The 19569-nt window shown below is 45.0% G+C and overlaps 1 protein-coding gene across 6 annotated transcripts in view; it reads left to right on the plus strand.

The window, feature by feature from the left end:
• CDC14B (cell division cycle 14B) overlaps positions 1-19569 on the plus strand; it is a 2772169-nt gene that overhangs the window by 670442 nt on the left and 2082158 nt on the right. For all 6 annotated transcript variants that reach the window (XM_044059784.1, XM_044059788.1, XM_044059789.1 and 3 more), the window contains one exon: positions 17470-17562. In XM_044059784.1, coding sequence (XP_043915719.1) covers positions 17470-17562 — 93 coding nt within the window. The remainder of the gene's footprint in view (positions 1-17469; positions 17563-19569) is intronic.

Here is a 19569-nt window from a genome sequence, read left to right on the forward strand (position 1 = left end):
GAGATTTCAGAAATGTTAATGTGTATTGGGATTTCTGTGTGCTGTGGTTTCATGCAGTAAGTCGTGTTTTTAAAAGTGCTTGTTTCCTGCTTCCTTGGGCACTTTGGACTTTTGTTTCTACCCTACAGTCTATAAGTAATTTGTCCATGGGGCTCCTTTTACATGTAGCTGAAGGTAACTCATAGGCGGTGGGTTCAGGTATTTCCATTAGGAGGCATGCCTGGATGCACTTGAGTGGCTTTGTGGAGCCCTTTACATCCTATTTCATCAATGCACCTTTTGACGGAAGCTCTTTGCTTTTCCTCAAGGTTAAAGGACACACACTCCAGGTGCAAGCAAAATGGAAAGACCTTCTGTACAGTGGGAGAACGTTTTTCAACCCCTCAAAAGACCGTTTCCAGGAATCAGAGAGGAGGTCGAAAAATACAGTTCAGAAAGTCCTAGGGTCCTTTACAAGATCCCCGTGGAGATAGTTGCCCCCAGGGGTAGTGGGGGAAACCTCTAATGGAAGATGCAGTCCAAGAGGCAGAGAAGGCCTGTAGAATAAAGGGTCTAGAGATTCCTTCTCTGACAGATCCGTCCAGCACTCCTGAAAGAGGCCCGATTGTCCACCTCTGGAAGCAGTCGGGGGTTGTTTATTCCTGCATAAGACAGGCTGGCTACACCTTACAAAAGATATGTGGGTGTGGAGGATTATTTCCAGAGGTTATATAATTCTCTCTTCCTTGCCACCTCCACCTGTATGCAAAATTCACAATGTTTAACCTAGTCAGAGGAAAGCAGCAGCACTAGAAAAGCATCTAGAAAAAAGCATCCAAGAGGTTCTGCCAGACCAGGTAGGATCTGGACTTTACTCAAGATTCTGTTTAGAAAACAGGGGACCGGAGACCAGTTTGAGCAGATCAGTTCAGCACACCAAGTTCCAGATGGTCACGGTTTATCTATTCTGCCCTTTTTGTGCAAGGACGACTGGATGTGTTGAGTAGATTTAAAGGATTAGTACTAACACATGAAAATGAGCAGACAATCCAGAAAGTAGATGCTTTTCCAGCTGGGGGCCAGTCATTAGTTCAGAGCACTGCCATTTTATTAAACAGCCCCCAGGGTGTTAACCAATTGCATGGCAGTGGTAGCAGCTTACTTAAGATTGCGGGGATTTGGAGTGTTTCCATACTTGGATGACTGGTTCATAACCACTCCAACCAGGGATCTACTGATAAGATCTGAAAAGAGCAGGTACTCCAGACTTGCTCCCTTCTGGGGATTAGCATAAATTACAACAAATTTCAGAGCTGTCAGAGATTGGAATTCATAGGAGAACTTTTCAACATGGTAGCCATGATAGCTTTCCTTCCTCTCCCAGGAATACAGTCTTTCCGATTCCAAGTCGGAAAGATGATTCAAAATTCCTCCATTTCAGCCCAATTGATTCTATAAGCCTTGGGATCAGTGTCTACAGTGATGGATGTTCATCGTGCATACAGCTGCAGTCATAACAGATGTGTTTTCCTGCCGTCAGGCAGGTCCTTGGTCGGCCGAATTCCAAAGTCTAGGTCCACCATCGGTTGTCGTTGCTTCCTCCCTGACGTCAGTGCGACAGGGGTATAAAAGAACCAGCCAACGCCATTTTCTTCAGTCTTTCTTGCCGTGCGGTGCCCGAAGCTGATGCAGTTCGCAAGTGCCGGTCGGCTAGCTCCTGAGATTACAAATATTTTGCAACCGAAGTCTTCTTGAAAGCTAAGTACCCCGTTGGGGAAACTTTTCTTGCCTCAGACCGATGTCAGACAAAGTTAATAATTGCACTTCATGTGGGAAGCAAATACCGCATAAGAATTTTCATTCCCTCTGCATTCCTTGCTTAGGCCCAGACCACGACGTCTCGGCCTGTCGTTTTTGTGCTACATTCAACAGACGCATCATTAAGTGTCAGGCGGAGTTCGTTTAACACTATTTTGGCAAAAAATTTAATTACATTATGTCGTCGGATACTCAGACTCCAATTTTGAGTAAAAGACGCAAAGATAAGGACTGACATACGAGGTCTGCGGCTTCTACCGACACCACACCAAAGCCGACTACAGGTGGTCCGGTTCTTAGTGAGGCACCTACGCAGCCCCTGACTACCGACGACACTTCATTGGCGATGTCTACTATGCCCGGGGTCGCAGGCTGTTCGGCCCACACCCCGACTACAGATACCGAAGCCACTCTTGGTGGTGAAACTCCGAGTTTAGACAGGTCTGCCACCTCTCAAGGTGTCTTCAGGCCTTCCTCTTCTTTTTCCATCAAGGCTTTCACTAAGTCTAAAGCAGCCATGCATACTAAAAGACAAGCTCCACAGGGCCCTTCTCAAGGCCCCATGCCTAAAAAGCAGATGCAATGGCTGAGGATTTGATTACTCTTATCAGGGGTTCTCAACCCCCCCCCCCCCCGGACAAAAGGCCCAGAGTGGAGGAAGAATCCCCCTCTTTGGACCAGGCCTCCATTATTTCAGAACATTCTGATGACCAGGAACATTCATACTCCCCTTTTGAAGATTCTGATGCAGAGGAGTCCATTCCCTTTGCCCCCCCCCCCTGAGGATTACTCTTTTGGGGAAACCTTGTATACCTTGAGGGAACACTTCCACTGGGAAGGCCAAGAGTACTCATACTCCAAGAAAAGGCTTAGGGATTTTCTCTTGCTCCCTCAGCACAGGCCTCTGGCTATACCTCCTGTCTTAGACATTCTAGATGATGTGTATTCGGAGGCCTGCCTTAACCCAGACTCTCTACCTCCATCCCCAGTCAAGCCTGACAGGTATTACCGGGTTCCTGACTCACACCAATTCCTATACAAAAGCCATGCGGCTGACCCAGAAACTATCTCACAGGGCCCAAAGGGAATTAAGGCCTCCACTGCTAAAAATCCATTACCTTCAGAGAGAGATTCCAGAGCTTTAGAAAGGTGGGGGAAAAAGGTATACACCTCGGCCACCTTAACCACGAGGGCATTAAACTGCCAGTTCCATATGTTAAAGTACTAACAGTTTCTGTTATCACAGTTGAGAAGCAAAATGTCACAACCTGAACAACCAGACTTGAAGGAGTTGCAGGATTTGATACATAGTGCAGAACAAGTGGGTAAACGTATCTTGCAATGTGGTTTTGATGCTTTAGAGGCCTCATGTAGAGCTGCTGTTACAGGATCAGTCATACGTAGACATGCCTGGCTCAAAGAGCAAACCTTACCAGATCATGTCAAAGCTAAATTACTAGATGCCCCTCTGCAAAAAGATGTATTATTTGGTTATTTGGTGTTAAAGCTGAGGAGGTATTAAAGAAAATGGAGGAAAAGGCTAAATCAATGCAAACAGTGAAAGATTTCCTACAGGTACAACCTCCACGTTTCAGTAGAAATTGGCCTTCCAAAAATTGGTTCTTTCCAGCCACGGACAGACCCCAAAGAGGTAGACACAGGCGCCCGAGGGGCAGAGGGCAATCTCAAGGTTCGTTTAGAGGCAGACAATGGCAAGCACCTACACACAGAGGTGGTGAGGATAGTTCATAGCCATTCAGAAAGCAGACCCAATGACTTTCCCCTTTTCATGCCAAGCAAGGCTCAAATGGCAGCACCTTTAGGCGGAAAACTGGCATTTTCAAAAAATTGGCATATTGTCACAAAAGACAAATGGATCCTGGACATTATAGACAGAGGCTACAGATTCCATTTTCACACCCTTCCAAAAATGAGAGGCATGCCAAACCTGCCACACAATCAAAGGGCAGAGGCACAAAAACAAATTTCAGATCTCATGGACATGAAAGCTATTCAAGAGGTACCTACACAAGAACAAGGTCAAGGTTTTTACTCCAGACTATTCCTGGCACCAAGGAAGGGAAAAGATTGGAGACCTATTTTGGACCTATCCATCCTAAACACATTTTTACTCGTGCCAAAATTCAAGATGCTCACATTACAGCAGCTTCTTCCCATGCTGGGCAAGGAGTCTTGGCTGATAACATTGTACCTCAAGGAGGCATACCTGCATGTCCCAATCAGACAAGATTACAGAAGATACCTCAGATTTCTTGCAGGTTCAACCCATTATCAATTTACTGCATTGCCCTTTGGCTTATCTACTGCGCCCAGAGTATTCACGAAATGCCCGGCATCAGTAATTGCCTACTGCAGACTTCAAGGGATACAAATATACCCATATTTGGACGACTGCCTGATCCAAGCAGACAGCAAGCACATACTTCTGAAACATCTGGCTTTTGTAATAATGTTGTTGAATTCTCTGGGATACACAGTCAACAAAAAGAAATCAAGGCTAATACCCTCTCAAACAATAATTTTCCTGGGTGCCAACTTGGACACAAACACCCAGATGGCCTACCTCACGCTAGAGAAAAACAGGGGCAACTAACTCAATACTTCAGAAAACTAGCAAATTTCACCAGGCTGACTGCAAGGAAAATCCTGCAGGCTCTGGGATTCATGGCATCTTGCATCCTACTAATCCCATGTGCAAAGCTGCATATGAGGAAACTTCAATGGTACCTGAAAAATATATGGTCTCAACACAGCCACCGTTTGGAAACAATAATACCACTGATTCCATGTCTTCAAAAGGAATTTCTGGGGTGGGCTCAAGCATGCCAAAGAAACACAGGTCTCCCATTCTGCAAGCCTCAAGCAAATCAAGTCATCACAACAGACGCCTTGGACTACGCCTGGGGGGGCGCACATGACAGATCGGTGCATTCAGGGCAAATGGTCCCAAAAAGAAAAGCACCTACACATCAATCAAAAGGAAATGCTAGCAGTAATAAATGCTATTATAGCTTTCAAAAACCTTCTGCATCCAGGTCAGCTATTGATAAGGACAGACAACACCACAGTAATGTGGTACATAAACAAACAGGGAGGAACCCATTCATACCCCCTATGCAGGCTGGCCATGTCTCTTTGGAACATGGCTCTGGAATTACAAATTGAACTTCAAGCACAGTACTTGCCAGGCAAGGAAAACACGCTGGCAGACAACCTAAGCAGAAATATGACAGATCCACACGAATGGAAGTTGCATCCTCAAGTTTTTACAGAGATAATTCAAGCATGGGGAAGGCCAGACATAGATCTCTTTGCCTCCCACAGAAATCACCAATTGGCAAAATTCAGCTCAAGGATCTTTCATCCACAGGCCTGGAGAGTGGATGCACTCTCTTTCAGTTGGACAACAATGACAGTTTATGCCTTTCCACCTCTTCCTCTGCTGCCCAAAGTTCTATTAAAAACCAGAGCAGACAGACCAAATATGATTCTCATTGCTCCAGACTGGCCAAGACAACACTGGTACCCACTCCTGAGGAGCCTGACACATTCCCCACCATGGATCCTACCTCTAATGCCTCTTCGGACTCAGCACAACTTCAAAACTCTTCACAGTCAGCTGAAAACACTCAATCTGGCCGCATGGAAGATTCCTCAACTTCACAACAGACCCTACTCTCCAAGGAGGTGCAGGATGTCATTTTGGAGGCCAGAAGGCCTTCTACTAGAAAAGCTTACTCCGCAAAATGGAAACGGTTTTGTGCCTGGAATGAGAAAAAGGGTCAGAATCCTGGAATACTGAATTTACCTCAAATATTACAGTATCTAGCTGAGATGCTGAGCAGTGGACTTTCATTCTCCTCCATCAAAATCCATGCCTCGGCCATTTCTGCAGAATACAACACTGATCCTCCTTTATTCTCTCATCCCCTATTAAGACAGTTCCTCAGAGGGGCTAAGAATATAAAACCCCCAAGGAAACAACCAGTACCTTCTTGGGACCTCAATTTCATTCTAGAAAAACTGACCTGGCCTCCTTTTGAGCCAGCTGCCTCAACAGAACTGCAATATTTGTCCTGGAAAACAGCCTTCCTTCTGGCTATCGCCTCAGCTCGCAGGGTATCGGAACTACAAGTCCTCATGGCTGTGCAGCCTTTCATCATGTTCCATCAGGACAGAGTTTCCTTACGAACCAATCCGTACTGTATGCCAAAGGTAGTATCCAGGGTAGCTTTGAATCAGGCTATCCACTTACCTACCTTTTACCCTAATCCTCAAAACAAAGGGGAGAGACTACTACATTCCTTGGACATCCACAGACAGCGGCGTTATTATTTGGACAGCACAAAGCCTTTCAGAAAATCAGAGCAACTCTTTGTGTCCTATGCTACAGGAGCTCAAGGGAAGCCAATTTCCAAACAGACAATCTCAAAATGGATAGCCCACTGCATATGCTTTTGTTACTCTTTTCATGGTAAAACTGTACCTGCAGGCATCAGATCTCACTCCACAAGGGCCACAGCTACCTCTGCAGCTTTCCTCAGGGGGGTTCCTACCAAAGATATTTTGGAAGCAGCAACTTGGAGTTCTGTGCATACCTTCTCCAAGCACTATCACCTACCATTATACTCCAAATCTAGAGCAGGCTTTGCCACTGCAGTCTTGCAGGGCATCCTGGCTCCTCCTAGTTCCATCTAGTGCCTACCACCCCTTTTTTAGCTTTGGGATTCTACCCATCTGTTAAGACTGCAGATGTATGCACGATGAACATAGTACAGTTTTGTACCTACCATAAATGTAGATGTTCGAGTGGTAATGCAGCTGCAGTCCAGGATGTTATGTGATCCTATCTCGCCTACATTCTGACTGATGGGTTCAGAGCCGATCCCTCGGCTCCGACTCGGCACGCTTATGCCAAAGAGCGAAGTCTCTCATTGGCTGAGCTTACTATATCCCAGGATGCACCACTACCAATCCCCCAGATCTCGTTTGCCGCTAACAAGCGAAGACGTGGTCTCGAGCTTAGCTGAGCTAAGTAGTGTTTTTCACTAACTTTTCTGTCAGGATTTTCTTTAAAATTCAACAAAAAGCTGTTTTAACAGCTATCTAGTGGTTTTTGTGCTTGAATGAGTATTTCCCTTGGTAAAATATTGTGTAGTGACTGTGTTTTGACAGACTAGAGGTCCCATCGGAGTTGAAGGACCTTCCCCTGTCAGTTCGTTGTTGGCTAATTCCTGTTATTTTTAAGGTTATTGGATCTACTTCTTTTGGTGTTGTGTTAGTCCTCATTAAAAGGACAGGAAAGTAAAGAAGAAGAGAGAGCAAGGAAAATTCTATAGTGTTAGTCAGTGTGTTTCTTGTGTTTCTTCTTGGCTAGTTTTCTGTGTTTGGATTGCCATAATGTCACAGGCTCCTAGGCCTTCAGGATTTAAAAAGTGCACTAAGTGCAGTTTTAAGATGTCGATCACAGACGACCACTCTCTCTGTGTATATTGTTAGGGCGCCAAACATTTGCAGGAGTCCTGCAGCGTGTCACGCGTTTTCCTCGAGGGTCCTCCAAGAGAGGAAAAATAAACTTATTTTGAAAGGCCTTATCAAACCCTCTTTTGAAGAAGCTTTAGCATCCTCTCCTTCTCCTGCTAAAAAGAAAAGGGCGTCTGCTCCGACCAGTCCGTCGGACCCGACCGCCAAAAGACATAGGCAGGCTTCTCCTTCGGCTCCACGGACTTCGGAGCCGAGGGTGGAACAGTCTGCCTCGATGCCTCTAGTCTCGACTCCTCTGGTCTCTGAGCCGATGGCTGGGGCATCGAGAGGCGGGTCAGCTTCATCGGCTCCACTGATCTCGGAGCCGATGAAGGTTGTCTGCTCAGACACTTCCTCCTCGGCGCCGAAGTCCTCTTCGGCGCCGATGGAAATTGGGTTGGACACTCCCTCGGCGCCGATAGTTATCGAGTCGCCTCGGAGCCGGTCCCTTAGTCCCGTGGAGCCGTTGGAGAGACCTACTCGGACCCGTTCGGTCTCTTCCAGGTCATCAAGGATGTCAGATTCGGACATAGACAGGGTGCTCCAAAGACTGTTCCAGTCCCCAGTCTTTCAAAAATTTGTTTCGGCTCCGACCCAATTGGTTTCGGAGCCGATAGCCCACTCCATTGCCATTCCTCCTCCGACCGCTTCGGCTCCATCGGAGCAGGTGCTGATGGAGCCAGTAGAGATCCTAGGGTCGGCTCTGACCCTTACTCCAACCCCGGCCTTCGGGTCTGAGTTTAGCACGCGGACTTCTTCAGCTGGACCCGGGGTGACGTTTGGGACCAATGCTGTCGGTTCGAGCCTCCTCTCGGTGCTTCGCTGCGGGACTTCCGTCTGCTATCATGGCTCGGGACCGGACACTCCCAGGATTCTGGGGTCCGGCTTTCAGAGCTATGAGGAGTGCCTTGGCCAAGTCTTCTTGGCCATCTCTGGCTTTACCGGCACCTTCCTGGGCATGGAGACTGGGTCTTTGGCAGTTCCCCTGTCTCTAGGCAGCGGAGCCCGGGCCTGAGGTTACCCCCACTGGGGGTTCCCCTCCTCCTGAGGGTTCTTCGGAGTTGTCTTCGGAGGAGCCCCCAAGGAAGAGATCGTGCAAGAGGAAGCATGTGGACTCCCCCGAGTCTCTTACATCGGACACTGATCTTGGTGATGCGGAGGGGTCCCCAAAGTCGTCCTCGGATGATGTCTCATTTGCAGACATTCTAGAGATCCTTAAGCAACGAAGCGGCTGGATTTCCAAACCCCCCTCCGCTGATGAGTCAGTGCTTCTCAAGGCCTTTGGGGCTCAGCCCTCTGCCTCCTGGGTGTCTCTGCCCTTCGACGAGCTCCTGGATTTGGTTTGTCGGAGGGCGTGGGAACATCCAGATACTGTGGAACCAGTGCCTTCTCACCCTAACAAATTTTTGTCTGCCCCACCCGAGAAGGAGTTCTTGACGAAAGGCGTGGCTGTAGATGCCATGGTGGTGGCATCTGCTACACAGCAGGACGTGGCAGAGGCTTCAACGTCCGTCCATCCTCCTAATGAGTCTAGGAGCATGGACCGGTACGGGAAGCGCACCCTGACTTCAGCGGCCTTTACTCTAAGGTCCCTGAATTATTTGGCACATTTCACCAGACTACAGAGGGATCTGGTCAAGGAGCTGTCAGACTCCCTCTCAGGTAACCTACCTGAGCAGCTAGCCCAGTCGGTTAGCTCTCAGTTGGCTATCCTTACCTCGATTTCTAACTCGTCCATGAGGCTCATTTCATATGCGGCAAGGCGGGCAAGCGGCAGGCACAGGCGTGGCTCTCGGAGACAAGCCTGGCTCCGTTGTGTCATTTCGCGGAGGCCTTCAAGTCTTCCTTCCGACGCTCCCTTTGATGGGTCCTCTTTGTTTGGACCCAAGGTAAAGACACTCTTACCGCTGTGAGCAAGAGGGAAAAACTTTATCTGCCGTGGCTGCGTTATTCCACTCCCTTCGGCCTTATCCCAAGGCTAAAGAGGAGGGAAGATGTGGTTCCATAAATCACAAGTTCTTTCCTCAACAGCAGGAAGATTCCCTTCCAGAGGCAGAGGACGGGAAATTTTTCTGGGAGACGCCGTCCCAGAGGCGGCAGAGGGCCCGCAACACTGGAGACCGCGAGTCCTTTCGTGGCTCTTCAGCCTCCCACACTTCATGAGGGATTGCCTGGCTGTGCTGCTCGAGCCAGTCGGGTGCTGTTTGCCAAGCACCTAAAAGCCTGGGTGTCTATTACTCAGGACAGATGCGTGCTTCGGATTATTGCCGGAGGTTACACCATTCCCTTCACACACTCACGCCCACCGTCCAAAAATCCCGGACCCACCACCCAGTCAAAGGGAAATTGCAGCCGCAGAAGCTTCAAAGCTGCTAGAAAAAGGAGTCATCCAACCGGTCCCCACAGACCAGATCGGATCCGAAATTACTCAAGGTTCTTTTAGTGCCAAAGACAGGGGACCTGAGACCCATATTGGATCTCAGCAAACTAAACCAGTCCGTCATGAAGTCCAAATTCGAATGGTCACCTTTCAATCCATTCTCCCCTTTTTGGGGAAGGATGTTTGGGTGTGCCCCCTAGATCTCAAGGGCCTATTATCACATACCGCTACATCAGGCGTCCAGGAGGTATCTGCGCTTCAGCCTGGGAGACAGTCATTTCCAATTTTGTGCACTGCCCTTTGGTCTCACCACAGCCCCCAGGGTGTTCACCAAGTGTTTGGCAGTAGTGACTGCTCACCTGAGGAGTCTCGGATTCCAAGTGTTTCCCTATCTGGACGACTGGCTCCTGACTGCCACCACCAGGCATCTACTACTAGACAACCTACAAGCCACCATCTCCTGGCTGCTTCCTGGGAATTACATTCAATTGGTCAAAGTCTGTCTTGCTGCCCTCTCAGCGCATAAGATTCATAGGAGCAGAGATAGACTCAAAATTGATGCGCATCTTCCTTCCTACCGAAAGGATTCAAACATTACAAGGTCAAGTCCGAGCCCTGCTTCCAAGATCCAAAGCCCCAGCCAGGTTGGTCCTGCAACTTTTAGGTTCAATGTCTGCCACGGTTCTCCTAGTTCCGCTGGCAAGATTGCACATGAGGATTCTTCAGTGGCTGTTATCGACACAATGGTCTTTTCAGGATCTCCCCCTCAATCATCTCATACTGATTACAGAAACGTGCAAACGGGACCTCCACTGGTGGCTTCAGCCATCCAATCTGAATCAGGGAAGACCTTTTGTTATACCCCCTCCGGTGGCCACCTTGACAACGGATGCCTCCCAGACGGGGTGGGGGGGGCATTGTCTGGGCAGGTTAGTTCAGGGTTCTTGGCTTCCAGTTGAAACTTTTCTCCATATCAATGTATTGGAAATGAGGGCTGTACTTCTGTCCCTACAAGCCCTCCACAAGTTTCTCCCTCAAGGCATTATCGCTATCCACACAGACAACATGTCGGTGGTCTGGTATCTAAACAAACAAGGAGGGACCAGATCTTACCCCCTTTGCAGAGAGGCCATGAGGGTGTGGGAATGGGCAGTAGCTACCAACCGCTTCCTGGTAGCGACCCACATTCCAGGAAAATCCAATGTATTGGCAGACAGATTAAGCAGGACGATTCTCTCTCCTCACGAGTGGTCCCTGAGCTGAACAGTAGCAGCTCAGGTTTTCAAAAGATGGGGGACCCCGTGCTGCGACCTGTTTGCAACACCACAAAACACAAAGTGCAAAAGGTTCTTTTCCTTGACTCCGCGTCAGGGGGAGGCAGCTATGGATGCTCTAGTCCAACCTTGGCCAACAGGACTACTTTATGCTTTTCCTCCGGTTCCACTCCTCCCCAAAGTCATCCAGAAAGCTTCCCAATTGGGGTCCTCAATGATTCTAATTGCTCCGTACTGGCCTCGTCAGGTATGGTTCCCCTACCTAAAGAAATATGCTCTGGACGGTCCTTTGGTTTTTGGATCTAACTCCGGACCTGCTGATTCATCAGTCGGGACGACAGCACCAGTCCCTTCACACTTTGAAATTAACAGCTTGGCTCCTCCACTTCCGACCTTAGTCAGAAATCACACCTTAGACCCGGAAGTTATTCACATTTTATCTTCAGCCCACAAACCCACCACTAAGAAATTGTATCTCAGTAAGTGGAAGAGGTTTGCTATCTGGGCTCAACTCAGAGTCTTAGACCCTATTACTGCCCCGATACCAGAGGTCTTGAAATTTTTAACATCCTTGTTTAATCAAGGATCTTCAGTCTCTACTATTAAAGTCCAACTAGCAGCTATCTCCAAATTTCACGAATCCATAGACCCACCGTTGATGAGCAGCAGATTATGTAAAACTTTCATGAAAGGTGCTGTGCTTTTAAGACCCCCAGTTTTTCATCCTGCGCCTCCGTGGGATCTTGATTTGGTACGTGCCTTAACATCGTTCCCTTTTGAACCGGCTGCTACATGTGAGTTGAAATATCTGTCTTGGAAAACTGCCTTCTTAGTTGCAATTACCTCTGCAAGAAGAGTTTGAACTTCAAGCCCTATCTATCAAACCACCGCATTTGATTTTTCACAAGGATAGAGTATCACTTAGGCCTAATCCATCTTTTGTTCCAAAAGTTTGTTCTAGTCTCTGTCTCCAACAATCTCTAGAGCTACCAGTTTTCTTTCCAAAATTTTCAAATGAAGCGGAATACACCTTGCATAAATTGGATGTTCACAGGCAATTGCGCTTCTATCTAGACAGGACTCAACAAATTCGAAAAACAGACCAATTGTTTGTGTCCTTTTCAGATAATAAATTGGGTAAAACCATCACTAAAGCTACTATTTCCAAATGGATTAGAGATTGCATAACTCAGGCTTATTCCTCTTCAAATAAGCAACTTACATCATCTATCAAAGCTCACTCTAACAGAGCTATGGCTTCCTCTATTGCGTTTCATTCCAAGCTCGCTATTTCTGAGATTTGTGCTGCGACTACTTGGTCCAACCCGCACACTTTCATTTCCCACTATAAATTGGATGTGGCATCTAAAGGGCGAGCATCATTTGGTTCCACGGTACTCAGGAGTGTTTTCCAGTGAGCCACCCAGGATTCAGGTGCTAGGGACGCTGTCCCATCAGTCAGAATGTAGGCGAGATAGGATCACATAACATCTTTTAGTTATGTACTCACCATAACTTCAGATGTTTGGGATACATCTCGCCTACATTCCTAATACTCACCCTCCTTCCCCCTGCCCTGGAGATCAGAAGAGATGGAACGGTTTGAGTTCTACTATTTTTATCTTGTATCATCTGTCGATGTTGTATAAGCAGTGCGTGCGTGTGTGCATGTATGCGGACAAACTAGATCTGGGGGATTGGTAGTGGTGCATCCTGGGATATAGTAAGCTCAGCCAATGAGAGACTTCGCTCTTTGGCATAAGCGTGCCGAGTCGGAGCCGAGGGATCAGCTCCGAACCCATCAGTCAGAATGTAGGCGAGATGGATCCCAAACATCTGAAGTTATGGTGAGTACATAACTAAAAGTTTCCCTCCCTCCTTCCCCTCTTGGGACAGGCCTAATGGCTAACACCTCCTCATACAACCTGATTGGGGTATTCATTTATGGTGTATTTGCTTGCAACTAGTGTTTTTTGATTATATTGCATTGCATTATTACATAAATTTATGTATTGCCTTCCTTCTGGGGGCACCTGACATCTGGGGCAAGAAAAACTGAAGAAAATGGCGTCGGCTGGTTCTTTTATACCCCTGTCGCACTGACGTCAGGGAGGAAGCGACGACAACCGATGCCGGACCTAAACTTTGGAATTCGGCCGACCGAGGACCCGTCTAACGGCAGGAAAACCCATCTGTTATGACTGCAGCTGTATTAGCACTCGAACATCTATATTTATGGTAGGTACAAAACTGTACTTTCTAGTTCCACTAGCAAGATTTTGTTTGAGGATTCTAAAGTGGATGTTAGTGATTCAGTGGTTCATTCTTCATCTGCATATGTCCACTCAGATAAGAATTACACAAGCATGCAAGAGATGCATTTGGTGGTGGATCTGCTTAGATTAGGTTTTAAAAGGCCGTCCCTTCATACTTCCACAACCCAAGGCCATAATGACCACATATGGGGACCCATATTGGGATGGTGGCACACTTCCTGGGAAAACAGTAGAAGGCATGTGCCCCCCCCCCCCGAAGAAGCCAATATGCATTTCAGTGTCCTGGAAATGAGAGCAGTGCTCTTAACATTGCAAAGTTTCCAAGACTATCTCCCTTTCGGGACAATTGCAGTTAGACAATTTGTTTGTGGTTTGGTGCATCAACAAACAAGGAGGAACCAGATGTTAGCCCTTGTGTCACGAAGCTGCCAGAATTTGGCAGTGGGAAATCTCATCCATACAATTTCTGACAGCAACTTGCATTCTGGGGAAATCCGACATGATAGTGGACAAGCTGAGCAAGTCCATTCTAATACCTCACAAGTGGTCTCTCAACAAGAAAGTGGTGGCAACTATTTTTCGCCAGTAAGGCCAGCCATTTTGCGATCTTTTTGCATTTCCCTTAAACAACAATTGCAGCAGGTTCTTTGCCCGTATTTCCCCCACCATGGGAATCCCAGAGAGATGCTGTAATACATTATTGGCCCCCCGATTTCCTCTATGCGTATCCTCCAACCCCTCCTTAATCCCCAAATTTCTACAGAAAGCATCCCTGTTTAAGAGCAAAGTCATCCTTGTTGCAGCTTAATGGTCTCAAGAAATTTGGTTACCCTTTCTTTGGCCTCCTCTAGTGTACCCTTCCTTAGATTCTGGATCCAATTCCAGACCTGTCTCACCCGACAAACATTATTCACCTGGATATCTCAAACCTAAAACTAACATGTTTTTTCCATGTCCATTGATAGCCAGACAGCATACACTGCCTTTCCTTGTTTGTCACATACTTTTGTTTTCCCCACGAAGGTTCCACGAGAAAATGTTGCAGAAGTAACAGAAAATATTTGTTTTTTGGGCGCTGCAAAAATGTATTGATCCTTTTTCAGCACCAGTGCATAGTGCCCCTGAATTTTTAGCAACAGTTTTCAAGTAAGAGGTCAGCTCCCCAACTGTTAGAGTTCAGCTAGCTGCCATCTCTAATTTTCACATAAGTATACATGTAAACACTTAAAATAATGCATGTATTATTTTGTTTGTGTGTGTGTATATATATATATATATATATATATGTGTGTGTGTATATAAATATATATATATATATATATACATATGTATACACACACACATGTATGTACCCCCCACACACACACACATTTATGTATATATACATACACGCACGCACATTTTCATATATATATATATATATATATATATATATACACACACACACACACACACACACACACACACACACACACACACACACACACACACACACATCTATGGGTTAAAACTTTTAGTTGAAAACAAGTTGAAAAATGGAAAAATATAAAACAGTTGTATGTTTGGCATCTATACTGTGTAAATAGTTCCTTGACTAGTACAGCTGATGTGGATGATTCCCTAATTCCTGACTAGTACAGCTGCAAGGACGACCGGAGACTAGGACAACTCCCCCACGTCTTAAAAGTCTCCGAGTAATTTGTCATGAAACAGAACAAAAATCAACTTATCAGATTGCATAACATCAAGCAAATACCTAAGTGACAGATGGATCCAGGCTTCGTGAGAAGAACTGTATAGAAAGACTGTACAACTAAATGGTGTTAGTGCTGGTATTTTGTAGAAACACATCTGTTCCACAGTAGATGGAGAATTAGATGCATCTGTATTGAAAAGCAAACCTTGTACATTAAAAGCTGTAACATAGTGTGTCATCTGTTATATAAACAAGTTATTTTATTAGTAACTGCCCTTAAGTTGCTTAAAGTTGTTAAGAGTATTTACTGTTGCAAAGTGTATCATAATTAATTTTTCAGTAGGGATTGAAGACTCCTTGGTTTCATCAAAACTCTGTAAGGCCTTTTTGAAAGGTACCCTTCTTGTGAGAACTTTTTATAAGATCCATTTCTGCCGTTGAACTTAAATTTAGTATTACAGGCCTTAATTCACTCCCCTTTTGAACCAGCAGCAAAATACGAACTTAAGTTTTTGACCTGGAAAACTATATTTTTGGTAGCCATCACTTTTGCTAGATGTCTGTCAGAACTACAGGCATTTTCCTCTAAACCGCCTTACTTAATATTTCATTGGGGATGTAGGGGTAGCTTTACAAATCAGCCCTTCCTTCCTTCCTTGGTGGTGTCAGAGTTCAGTATCAAGCAATCTATTAATCTGCCAGTTTTCTTTCCAAATTTTACAAACAAAGATGTGCATGTGTTTAATTTACTGGGTGTTCATAGTCAGTTATGTTTTTACTTAAAACGAAAGACTTCAGAAAAACAGATAAATTATTTGTCTCCTTTGTGGATTCCAAATTATGCAAGCTAGGTACAAAAGTAACCTTAGCCAGATGGCTGGCTTGACTGTACATCCTTTGTTTATGGGCCTTTCCTTATCAAAACCTTTGAGTAGCCCATTCAACCAGGTCCATAGCAACATCATCTGTATTTTTATCCAGGGCTTTCATGGGCAATATATGTGTGCCTGTTACTTGGGCTAATCCTCATACGTTTATTACTCATTACAAATTGGTTCTGGTCTTAAGAGGAAGAGCAGTCTTTGGCTCAATTGTACTCAGGAATATCATTCTTTAGAGTCTTCCTGGGATTTCAGGTAGCTGGGGACTTTATCCCAGTTGTTGAGGAATGAATGAAAATAGACATTATATAAGTAAGTTATGTACTCAACATAACGTTCCATCTGTGTTGCCCATTTTCATTCTTCAACTCCCCCTACCACCAACTCTCTACCTTTGAACTAATGACTTCTGGAAGAGTAAGACTTTAGGCAACCACTGTTCCTCATGGTGAACTCCAGATATCTGTTTCTATTACCGAGGTGCTAATATTCTTTTGATACTGTAAGCCAGTAAACAAGATCTGAGGTATGTTAGGGGATAGAGCATTATGGGGAAGGGGGGGAGCTTATGAATTTTCTAGTGGTCATGAGCTGTAAAATAACAGATGAGTCAGATCTGAACCCAGTTGTTTAGGAAGAATGAAAATGGACAGCACAGATGAAACGTGAAGGTGAGTACATACGGTTTTTAGTTTAGGTTTTATGGCTACTTAGCCCAACAGTCTGTTAGTTACGTAGACTGCAGTATAACATTTCATGGAGTACAGTACAGATTGGCATTAAGGATTAATGCATATGTTGTAGCATAGATAAGAGTGGTTTGGTTCTTGATAATGGTGTATAAAGTTAGAATTGCTAAGGAAATAGAGATTACCTGGAAGTTGGTGTTTGGCTTACAGTTTACATTGCATATAAGTAATATTCCTACAATTTAAGGTGCTATTGTCTTTAAATATACAAATTTAAAGTTGTGTAAAAAAATGCAATGACTAGGAAGTTGAAACAGTTTTGACTGCATAGTATTTTTTATTCACAAAGTCATATTTTTTAACATGTGACACGTACTTTGTTTAGCAGAGCTAAGGACAAGTGAAAGTTGTAAAAACTGAAGTGTTAGTAGATGTTCAGTGTAGTTTCTTTGTGTACTTTGTTAGCTGATTACAGAAACAGCTGATTGAAATGTTTGAAGTCTAGTGGTCAGATTTTATCGGTATTGTTAAGGTCTAAACTATAATATAGTTGTAGAATTTTAATCACCGTATTAAAAAGCTTGACTAAAGATTTAGAAAATCAATTATGTTTTGTTCCTTAAAGAACTGGTTGGGCAAAAATGCAATAATAGGCAACACACTCAACATAGATGGTCTTCGTGTTTCACTGTTGCAGTCATTACATTTGGGTAATCTGCTGGCAGGTTATAAAACGTGGGAATGCATCACCATATACAGTAAGAAGTTAAAAAAAAGTGAGACAAAACTTTGTATGTGAGAATAAACAGAGTTCCTTTCCTGTAGTCTGAGGAATAATTTCATGATATGTATAAATTTTCAGGTTTAGTCAGCTTGTACAGTTCCAGTGGTTAAAATTGTTTTGAGCTCTGATTGGACTTATTGTGTTGCAGCTGTTTTCACAGACAAAGAAGAAGATTGTTCATTTCACGTGTTCTGATCAGAAGAAACAAGCCAATGCTGCTTACCTTATTGGAAGTTTTGCTGTAAGTCTTTAATTGTTAAGCAAGTTAGACAGCAGATTAATAATTTTTTGTAGTTGAATATTGTGATGTGCAGAGAGAAGTCTGAAGCATCTGTAAAAGTCATAGTGAAGGAGAATCGTATAAGAATATTTTACTTTTGTAACCTTAGCATGCTCTCTTGGTCTGTGCATTTTCTGTCAGTCTTGATGTATTTTTGGTAATTTAGAACTGAAGAGCTAATTTACATATTTTCCTTGGTAGGCCAAAAGCTGATTCCATTTCCAACAGAGTTTATTTTTTTAAATCATTTTTGCCTTTATGCCTGCCAGTCCTCAAGCATTTCCCCTCAGTCAGAGATTGTAGTGTGGGGAGATGAAGGTGCTGGCCTTATGGAAAAAGGAGGCCTTTATATTTTATGGCTTAACCCCGTCCTTGCTGTGTTTGTGAGCACTTGCATCATAGCAGGGGTTACCTATGCCCATTTGTCCGCTCTCGCATTCTTTGGCACAGACTCTGACTGCCATCACCAGCTTTGATGGCCACCTTCACATCTTCCAGACACAGGCACCTTTCATTAAGATGGGCCTCTGTTCTGCAGCTGAGGCCCTGTTATTAGTTCAACAACGGGAGATGCTACCCTTCTCGGATCGGCACGTCCCATCCTCCTTGCTTATGAAATCCACCTGCCAGAAGTACTACTCAAACTTGGGTTGCCTGAGCTGTAGTCCTGTTTTTTTTCCCTCTGCACCACTAATGCAGGCTCTTTCTCCACCAGTGTTAGATGTAATTTTTCAAAATTTCCCAAGGATGACCATTTGACCTCTGTGACATAGACAGTGGTATTGGGTGTTTGTTTTGTAATGGCTGTTGTTTCGGACTGTAGTTTTTGACATTCATATAGTTTGGATCTTAATCCTTTCTGTTTTTACAGAACTTATGCTTCTGCAGCCATCTTTATGCTTTAGCCAGAAAATACGCTTTTGTTTTCTTTGTCCTGTGGATCCTATCAAAAAGTGACACTGTACGCTTAACAGAAAATTCCTGTCTCATAATATGTGGGTCTGATTTCTGGAGCTTCTTGAATTGTTTTGTGGACGATTTGGATTCCTGTCACCAGAGGCAAGTTTGTGTTTTTTCCAGCCTTACTGGCCCCTCTGGGATGAGGAGCATTCCTAATTAACTGAGAATTGATCCTGTTTTTCGTGTAATTTTTAGGCCTGAGAGAGGTGTACCCCCATCTTCTAGTCTGAAGGAATGCATCCTGAAGTGATTGCTAGCACTCCCTTCCAGTATGCTTGGTTCCATTACCATGCAGCCTAATTGTGGGAAACAGCTTCTTTAGTTACTTTTGTCATGTTATTTTGGATTCTTTGTACTGATCTGCTTGGGTGTCATTTTCAGCCCAGTTGGACTTGTCAGTCTTTTGTGTAGGTGGAATCATAGGATGAGCTCATACTAGGGATCATGACTCAAGCCCTAGACATCCGGCACTTGTTTGTCTTTGTGCAAGCTAGTTGAAAATAAGAGGTCTTGGTCTTAAGGGCTTTGCTTTGATGCCTTATCAGGTTTGGAACAGGAGTCGTTTCATTGAGCTCCAGTCTTTGGGCACTGAGTCACACAAATCCTTATTAGTCTGTGTACCTCATTTATGTACTTCCACCAAGCACAAGTAAAACCCCGTTGTTATCAGACCTCTGGAGCAAAAGTAGTCTGTAAAATTCCTTCCCAGGAAGGCTCCCTTTGGGTGTTTTTTGCCACTGATTTGGATGAATGTGTAAGAAAATTGCAGCTTTTGTAGTCCCTAGATGGTGTGTCCTTGGAGGGGAGGGGGTTGGGGCGGGATAAAGTACTGTTTGAATTCAGGATGTTCTTCATCTCACATTGCTGCAGTCCTAACACTTGGGTAGTCCGCTGTCCCAGTCGGCCCGAATACCAAAGTATAAGGCTGACGTCGGTCAAGGCGCATTATTCTGACGTCAGGACGTCAGGGTACAAATGCGCATGACCGACGTCATATCCTCAGTCTTT

This window comes from Protopterus annectens, chromosome 17.part0, assembly GCF_019279795.1.
Source record: "Protopterus annectens isolate FY-2018-M chromosome 17.part0, PAN1.0, whole genome shotgun sequence".
NCBI classification, from domain to species: Eukaryota; Metazoa; Chordata; order Ceratodontiformes; family Protopteridae; genus Protopterus; species Protopterus annectens.